Genomic DNA, 9,190 nt, shown 5'->3' with positions numbered 1-9,190 from the left:
GGGTTTGAGTGTGAAAGATCTGAGTGGGGAGAGGGTGAAGGTTCTGACGGAGTGTGAGGGTGAGGGATATGTGGGGGTGAGGATGAGAGATCTGAGGGAGTGAGGGTGAGGATTCTGAGGGGTGTGGGTGACAGGTTTAGAGAGTGACTTGATGGGGTGTGATGTGGGGATCCTCAGAGGGTGAGGGCTTTAAGTGATGTTCATGAGGGGAGATGAGGGTGCAGGTTCAGAGGCAGGTGAGGGAGGGGTTACTGTACCTTCAGATACTCACTCAAGTGGCGAAGCCATTCCGGAGGAGAGCCTGCGGAATCGAATGGGAAACATGAACAGAACGGGAATTGATTTGGTCAGTGCTGTGAGTGCCGCACTGTCGGAGGGTCAATATTGACGGAGTGCCACATTGTCGGAGGGTCAATATTGAGGGAGTGCCGCACTAATGGAGGGTCAATATTGAGGGAGTGCCGAACTGTCAGAGGGTCAATATTGACGGAGTGCCGCACTTTCGGAGGGTCAATATTGAGGGAGTGCTGCACTGTCGGAAGGTTAATATTGAGGGAGTACCACATATTCAGAGGGTCAGTGACGAGGCAGAGCCACACTATCGGAGGGTCAGTGCTGAGGGAGTGGCACAATGTTGGAGAGTTTGTGCTGAGGGAACAGGCACTGTCAGAGGGTCAGTGTTGAGGGAGTGCCACACTGCCGGAGGGTCAGTACTGAGGGAGCGCCGCACTTTCGGAGGGACAGTACTGAGGGAGTGGGCACTGTCAGAGGGTGAGTACTGAGGGAGTGCCGCACTGTCAGAGGGTCAGTGCTAAGGGAGTGCCGCACTGTTGGAGTGTCAATGCTGAAGGAGTGCTGCACTGTTGGAGGGTCACTGCTGAGGCAGTACCATATTGTTGGAGGGTCAGTGCTGAGGGAATACCACATTGTCAGAGTGTCAATGCTGAGGCAGTGCCACACAATTGGAGGGTTAGTGCTGAGGAAATGGCACACTGTAGGAGGGCCAGTGCTGCACTGTTGGAGGGTCTGTGCTGAGGGAGTAGCACATTGTCGGACAGTCAGTGCTGAGGGATCACCACACTATCAGAGGGTCAGTGCTGAGAGAGTGCCGCACTTTTGGAGTGTCAGTACTGAATGAACGCTGCACTTTCCGAGCGTCAGTACTGAGGGAGGGCCGCACTATCAGAGGGTCAGTGCTGAGGGAGTGCCACACTGTTGGAGTGTCAATGCAAGGCGTACTGCACTGTTGGAATGTCAGTGCTGAGAGAGTACCACATTGTCAAAGGGTCAGTGCTGAGCGAGTGCCGCACTGTCGGAGGGTCAGTGCTGAGCGAGTGCCGCACTGTTGGAGGGTCAGTGCTGAGAGAGCACTGCACTTTCGGAGGGTCAGTACTGAGGGAGTGCTGCACTGTCAGAGGGTCAATGTTGAGGAAGTGCCAAATTGTCAGAGGGTCAGTGCTGAGGGAACAGGCACCGTTAAAGGGTCAGTGCAGAGGGAGCAGGAGTGCCAGAGGGTTAGTACTGAGGCAGTGCTGCACTGTTAGAGGGTCAGTGCTGAGGGAGTGCTGCACTTTCGGAGGGTCAGTACTGAAGGAGTAGGCACTGTCAGAGGGTGAGTACTGAGGGAGTGCAGCACTATTAGAGGGTCAGTGCTGAGGAAATGCACGACTATCAAAGGGTCAGTGATGAGGGAGGATCACACTATCGGAGGGTCAGTGCTGAGAGGGGGAAAACTGTCTGAGGGTTAGTGCTGAGAGAGCAGGCACATTTGGAGGGTCAGTACTGAGGGCGTGCTGCACTGTCAGTGGCTCAATGCTGAGGGAGCATTGCACTATCGGACGGTCAATGCTGAGAGAGCGTGCACTATTGGAGAGAGTGCTGAGGCAGTACCACACTGTCAGAGGGTAGTGCTGAGGGAGAGGTCACAGTCAGAGGGTCAGTGCTGAGGGAATGTTGCACTATCGGAGGGTCAGTGCTGAGGGAGCGGGCATTATTGGAGAGAGTGCTGAGGCAGTGCTGCACTGTCGGAGGATGAGTGCTGAGGGAGCGGGCATAGTTAGAGGGTCAGTGCTGAGGGAGTGGCATACTATTGGAGGGTTAGAGTTGAGAGGGGGAAAACTGTCTCAGGGTCAGTCAGTTCTCCAGAGTGCCCAATCCTTTAATAATCTTATATGTCACATACATTGCACTATCAGAGAGTTAGTGCTGAGGGAGTGCCGCACTGTCAGAGGATCAGTACTGAGAGAGTGGGCACAGTCGGAGGGTCAGTGCTGAGGGAGCGGGCACTGTTGGAGAGAGTGCTGAGGCAGTGCCACACAGTCGGAGAGTCAGTGCTAAGGCAGTGCCACACTTTCGGAGGGTCAGTGATAATAGACAATAGGTGCAGAAGTAGGCCATTTGACCCTTTGAACCAGCACCACCATTCATTATGATCATGGCTGATCATCCTCAATCAGTATCCTGTTCCTGCCTTATCCCCATAACCCTTGATTCCACTATCCTTAAGAGCTCTATCTAACTCTTTCTCAAAAGTATCCAGAGACTTGGCCTCCACTGCCCTCTGGGGCAGAGCATTCCATTCACCCACCACTCTCTGGGTGAAGAAGTTTCTCCTCAACTCTGTTCTAAATGGCCTACCCCATATTTTTAAACTGTATCCTCTGGTTTTTCGACTCCCCCATCAGCAGAATGCTTCCTGCCTCCAGAGTGTCCAATCCTTTAATAATCTTATACGTCACATACATTGCACTATCAGAGAGTTAGTGCTGAGGGAGTGCCGCACTGTTGGAGAGTCAGTACTGAGGAAGCGGGCACTGTTGGAGGGTCAGTGCTGAGGGAGCGTCGCACTGTTGGAGGGTCAGTTGTGAGGGAGCAGGCACTGTCAGAGGGTCAGTGCTGAGGTATATCTTCAATGCAAGAACGATACTGGAGTCCAGGTGAGAGACTTACCAGAGCAGGGTGATGATGTGTAATCCGTGAAGATCCATCTGGATTCCTGTTGATTCTGTCTGTCTGATCCCTCACAGCTGTGAGGACAACGCAGATGGCGGGCTTTTATATAGGCAGCTGTCTCCTCAGCCCCAGGGACAGCTCCTCAGTGCTCAGTATCTAACACACAATGGGAAATGTTGACTCACCTTTATTGGCACGGTGCCTGGCATTGGGTGGGGATTAAGGGAATTGGACGAAATCCAGCTCCTGCCTGGAAATGGGACGACAGTCCAAGAGCCTTGATGAATTGTCAGCTGCAGGAGCTGGGGAGGATTCAGTGTCTGTTACTCAATGCTGGAGAGACCCCCATCACAGCCCCATCACAGCAGTGACACCCATATCCCATTCACCTTCTAGCCCAACAGATATACACACTAATACACACATTAAACACATTTCTGTGGAAATCTTTCCCAAGTCTCAGCCATGAAGGATATTTAAGGCTGAGACAGAGAGATTTTTAATGAGGAACAAGAATTAAGGGAGTAGGGGGATAAGCCAGGAAGGAATAGAGTATAATGGATTATCCCAGTGAATGGCACTGCAGAATCGAGTGACCGCCTGTTGCTCCAATTCATTATGAATTACTTCCTTTCGGAATCTTCTCCAACCCCTAAACCTCTCCTTATCTCTGTAACCTCCTCTAAGCCCCAAAACCTCCCCATCTCCATACCCCCTCCAGCCCCGACACTCCTCCCTATATCTCCTCTAGCCCCTACACCCCTCCCTCTCTCTGTAACCCCAGCCAACTCCTACACCCCATCCCTATCTCTGTAGATTGGGGGTGGGGGAGATGGTAGATAACGTGTTCTCTTTCTTTCTTCTTGAAGCCAATGACCCGTTCTTTAGTTTAGCCGACGTTGAGAGTGAGGTTGCTCTCACTGCACCAGGTCACCAAGCCCGCTATCTCCTTCCTGTATTTTGACTTGTCATTGTTAGATATCTGTCCTAATAAGGTGGTGTCATCAGCGAACCTGTAGATGGCGTTCCTTTGGAATTTGGCAACACAGTGTAGAGAGTGGATAGGTAGTACAGTAGGGGGCTCAGGACATATCCATGGGAGGAGTGGAGGGGGGGGGGGGGGGTGCTCCAGTGTTGAGGGTTATCATGGAGAGGTGCAGTTGTCCATCTTCACTGATTGCAGTCTGTGGGTCAGCAAGCTAAGGATTCAATTACAGGAGGGAGCCGAGACCAAGGTCATGGAGTTTTGAGATCAGTCTAGAGGGGATAATGGTGTTGAAGACAGAGCTGCAGTCAATGAGCAGGAGTCTGATGTAGGTGATGTTGTTGTCCAGATGCAGGCTGGGGATATGGCACCCACTGTGGACCTGTTACATCGGTAGGCACATTGCAAGCGATTGAGGCAGGCTGGGAGACTGCAGCTGATCTGGACCATGACTGGAGCTGATATGGACCATGACTAGTCTCTCGAAGTCAGTCAGAGCCATTGTGTTGCAGTGATTAAGGAACTTTGTATGTGCTTTGTATGAGGTCTCCTTGAAGCAGGTGGGGACTTCGGCTTGTGGGAAGGAATGGTAGAAGATGTCGCTGAATACCTCCACCAGCTTTCTTAAATTCATCTGTGGGATTTGGGCGTCAGCATTGCTAGCCCATCCCTATTTGCCCTTGAGAAGGTGGTGGTGAGCTGTCTTCTTGAATCTCTGCAGTCCACCTGCTGTGGGTCTTTGTTGTGACTTTCTAATGATTGATAGAATGGACTGGCATGCCAGGCCATTTCCGAGGGCAGTTAAGAGTCAACAATGTTGCTGTGGCTCTGGAATCACATGTCGGCCAGATCAGGTAAGGATGGCAGATTTCCATCCCGAAAGGACATTAGTGAACCAGATGGGTTCTTGCAACAATTGAAAATGGTTTCAAGATCATCAGTCGACTCTTAATTCCTGACATATTGTTTTGGCAGGAGTCAAATCCAGGTCCCAAGAACATTATTCTGGGATTCTGGATTAATAGTCAAGCCATAATACCACGAAGTCATCGCCTCAGATCTGTATGGGATCTGCATGCCTGTCCTGGAACACAGTTCTGGGCCTGTCGCTTTCCTACACCCCTCCTTATCCCTGTAACCTCCTCCAGCCCCTACACCCCCTCCCTATCCCTGTAACCTCCTCCAGAGCCTACAGCCCCCTCCCTATCCCTGTAACCTCCTCCAGAGCCTACAGCCCCCTCCCTATCCCTGTAACCTCCTCCAGAGCCTACAGCCCCCTCCCTATCCCTGTAACCTCCTCCAGAGCCTACAGCCCCCTCCCTATCCCTGTAACCTCCTCCAGAGCCTACAGCCCCCTCCCTATCCCTGTAACCTCCTCCAGAGCCTACAGCCCCCTCCCTATCCCTGTAACCTCCTCCAGAGCCTACAGCCCCCTCCCTATCCCTGTAACCTCCTCCAGAGCCTACAGCCCCCTCCCTATCCCTGTAACCTCCTCCAGAGCCTACAGCCCCCTCCCTATCCCTGTAACCTCCTCCAGAGCCTACAGCCCCCTCCCTATCCCTGTAACCTCCTCCAGAGCCTACAGCCCCCTCCCTATCCCTGTAACCTCCTCCAGAGCCTACAGCCCCCTCCCTATCCCTGTAACCTCCTCCAGAGCCTACAGCCCCCTCCCTATCCCTGTAACCTCCTCCAGAGCCTACAGCCCCCTCCCTATCCCTGTAACCTCCTCCAGAGCCTACAGCCCCCTCCCTATCCCTGTAACCTCCTCCAGAGCCTACAGCCCCCTCCCTATCCCTGTAACCTCCTCCAGAGCCTACAGCCCCCTCCCTATCCCTGTAACCTCCTCCAGAGCCTACAGCCCCCTCCCTATCCCTGTAACCTCCTCCAGAGCCTACAGCCCCCTCCCTATCCCTGTAACCTCCTCCAGAGCCTACAGCCCCCTCCCTATCCCTGTAACCTCCTCCAGAGCCTACAGCCCCCTCCCTATCCCTGTAACCTCCTCCAGAGCCTACAGCCCCCTCCCTATCCCTGTAACCTCCTCCAGAGCCTACAGCCCCCTCCCTATCCCTGTAACCTCCTCCAGAGCCTACAGCCCCCTCCCTATCCCTGTAACCTCCTCCAGAGCCTACAGCCCCCTCCCTATCCCTGTAACCTCCTCCAGAGCCTACAGCCCCCTCCCTATCCCTGTAACCTCCTCCAGAGCCTACAGCCCCCTCCCTATCCCTGTAACCTCCTCCAGAGCCTACAGCCCCCTCCCTATCCCTGTAACCTCCTCCAGAGCCTACAGCCCCCTCCCTATCCCTGTAACCTCCTCCAGAGCCTACAGCCCCCTCCCTATCCCTGTAACCTCCTCCAGAGCCTACAGCCCCCTCCCTATCCCTGTAACCTCCTCCAGAGCCTACAGCCCCCTCCCTATCCCTGTAACCTCCTCCAGAGCCTACAGCCCCCTCCCTATCCCTGTAACCTCCTCCAGAGCCTACAGCCCCCTCCCTATCCCTGTAACCTCCTCCAGAGCCTACAGCCCCCTCCCTATCCCTGTAACCTCCTCCAGAGCCTACAGCCCCCTCCCTATCCCTGTAACCTCCTCCAGAGCCTACAGCCCCCTCCCTATCCCTGTAACCTCCTCCAGAGCCTACAGCCCCCTCCCTATCCCTGTAACCTCCTCCAGAGCCTACAGCCCCCTCCCTATCCCTGTAACCTCCTCCAGAGCCTACAGCCCCCTCCCTATCCCTGTAACCTCCTCCAGAGCCTACAGCCCCCTCCCTATCCCTGTAACCTCCTCCAGAGCCTACAGCCCCCTCCCTATCCCTGTAACCTCCTCCAGAGCCTACAGCCCCCTCCCTATCCCTGTAACCTCCTCCACCCCTCCCTTGTTCTGTTACCGCCTCTGACCCCTACACCCCTCCATAACTCTGTCACCTCCTCCAGACCCTACACCCCTCCCTAGTTCTGTCACCTTTTCCAGCCCCTACAATCCTCCCTAATTCTGTCACCTCCTCCAGCCCTTTCATCCCTCCTTATCCCTGTAACCTCTCCTTCTCTGTCACCTACACCACCCTAATTCTGTTACCTCCTCCAGCCCCTACACCCTTCCCTATCTCTGTCACCTCTACCACCCCTATACCACCTCCTTCTCACTGTAACCTGCTCCTGCCCCTGACCCTATTGCTATAATCTGATCTCTGTAAAGGTGTCTGGTTGTGTGAAAGTAACAAACTCTGGTGATCTCAGTGGGTCAGACAGCATTCGTGGAGAGTGAGCAAGCTAATTTGAAGGGAAGTCCATATTTGAGATGTGGGAGGCTTTCAAAGATAGGTTAATGGTAGTGCAGGATAGGCATGTCCCGTTGAAGGCAAAGGATAGGAAGGGCAAGATTCATGAACCATGGATGACAGCAGAAATTGTACGACTAGCCAAGAGGAAAAGGGAAGCATTCAAAAGGTCTAGGCAGCTAAGAACAGAACGGGCCCTGAAGGAATATTGGAAGAGTAGGACAAGTCTTAAACAAGGAATCAAGCGGGCAAAAAGGGGTCATGAAATAGCTTTAGCAAGCAGAATTAAGGAAAATCCCAAAGCATTTTATTCTTATATAAGAAGCAAGCGGGTAACTAGAGAAAGGGTTGGTCCACTAAAAGATAAAGAAGGAAGGCTGTGTGTTGAACCTGAGAGAATGGGTGAGATTCTGAATGGTTACTTTGCATCAGTGTTCACTGAGGAGAGGAACATGATGAATGTTGAGATTAGAGATAGAAGTTTGATTAGTCTGGATCTCATTAACATAAGTAGGGAAGATGTGTTGGGTATGCTAGAGGTTATTAAGGTGGACAAATCCCCAGGACCAGATGGGATCTATCCCAGGTTGCTGGGGGAGGCAAGAGAGGAAATAGCTGGGGCCCTGACAGGTATCATTGTGGTATCCTTAAATACCACAATGAGGTGCTGGAGGGCTGGAACGTTGTTCATGTTGCCCCCCCCTGTACAAGAAGGGTAGTAGGGATATTCCAGGTAACTATAGACCAGTGAGCCTGACGTCAGTAGTTGGGAAGTTGCTGGAGAGGGTACTAAGAGATAGGATCTATTTATACTTAGAAAAGAATGGGTTTATCAGTGATAGGCAACATGGTTTTGTGTGGGGGAGATCGTACCTTACCAACTTAATAGAGTTCTTCGAGGAAGTGACCAAGTTGTTAAATGAAGGAAGGGCTGTTGATGTCATATACATGGACTTTAATAAGGCATTTGATAAGGTTCCCCATTGTAGACTATTGGAGAAAGTGAAGTCATATGGTGTGCAGGGTGTTCTAGCTAGGTGGATAAAGAACTGGTTGAGCAACAGGAGACAAAGAGTAGTAGTTGAAGGGAGTTTCTCGAAATGGAGAAAGGTGACCAGTGGTTTTCCACAGGGGTCAGTATTGGGTCCATTGTTGTTTGTAATATACATAAATGATCTAGAAGAGGGCACTGTTGGTATGATCAGCAAGTTTGCAGATGACACAAAGATTGGTGGACTGGCAGAAAGCATAAGGGACTGTCAGAGAATACAGGAGGATATAGATAGAGTTGGGCGGAAAGGTGTAGGTGGTTTTCAATCCAGACAAATGTGATGTGATGCATTTAGGCAAGTCTAATTCTAGAGTGAATCATACAATGAATGGAAGAGCCTTGGGAAAAGTTGATGGACAGAGACATCTGGGAGTGCAGGTCCATTGTACACTGAAGGTTGCTGCGCAGGTGGATAGAGTGGTCAAGAAGGCATATAGTATGCTTGCCTTCATTGGACGGGGTATTGAGTATAAGAGCTGGCAAGTCATGTTAAAATTGTACAAGACATTGGTTCGGCCGCATTTAGAATACTGTGTACAGTTCTGGTCGCCACATTACCAAAAGGATGTGGATGCTTTGGAGAGGGTGCAGAGAAGGTTTACAAGGATGTTGCCTGGTATGGAATATGCTAACTATGAAGAGACGTTGAGTAGGTTAGGTTTATTTTCATTAGAAAAAAGGAGATTGAGGGAGGACCTGATTGAGGTTTACAAAATCATGAAGGGTTTAGACAGGGTGGATAGAGATAAGCTTTTTCCCAGGGTGAAGGATTCAATAACCAGACGTCATGCTTTCAAGGTGAGAGGTGGAAAGTTTAAGGGGAATACATGTGACAAGTACTTCACAAGAGGGTGGTGGACGTTTGGAATGGATTGCCAGCAGAAATGATAGAGGCAGGCACGGTAGATTCATTTAAGCTGCGTCTGGACA

The 9,190-nt window shown here is 51.7% G+C and overlaps 1 protein-coding gene across 2 annotated transcripts in view; it reads right to left on the bottom strand.

Annotated features, from left to right (window-relative positions):
- Positions 1–3,278, bottom strand: part of LOC122555070 (wnt inhibitory factor 1-like) — a 32,778-nt gene extending 29,500 nt beyond the window's left edge. The window contains exons 1-2 of one of the 2 annotated variants that reach the window (XM_043700731.1): positions 2,950–3,278; positions 272–301 (exon numbers count right to left, since the gene is read on the bottom strand). In XM_043700731.1, the coding sequence (XP_043556666.1) occupies positions 272–301; positions 2,950–2,987 (68 nt within the window). In that variant the 5' untranslated portion in view covers positions 2,988–3,278. The remainder of the gene's footprint in view (positions 1–271; positions 302–2,949) is intronic. The other variant, XM_043700732.1, reaches the window with a different exon arrangement.
- Between the last annotated feature and the right edge of the window lie 5,912 nt (positions 3,279–9,190).

This window comes from Chiloscyllium plagiosum, chromosome 12 (assembly GCF_004010195.1).
Source record: "Chiloscyllium plagiosum isolate BGI_BamShark_2017 chromosome 12, ASM401019v2, whole genome shotgun sequence".
Taxonomy (NCBI): Eukaryota; Metazoa; Chordata; class Chondrichthyes; order Orectolobiformes; family Hemiscylliidae; genus Chiloscyllium; species Chiloscyllium plagiosum.
The sequence above is the reverse complement of the archived record's forward strand: the minus strand, read 5'-3'. Positions and strand labels throughout refer to the sequence as shown.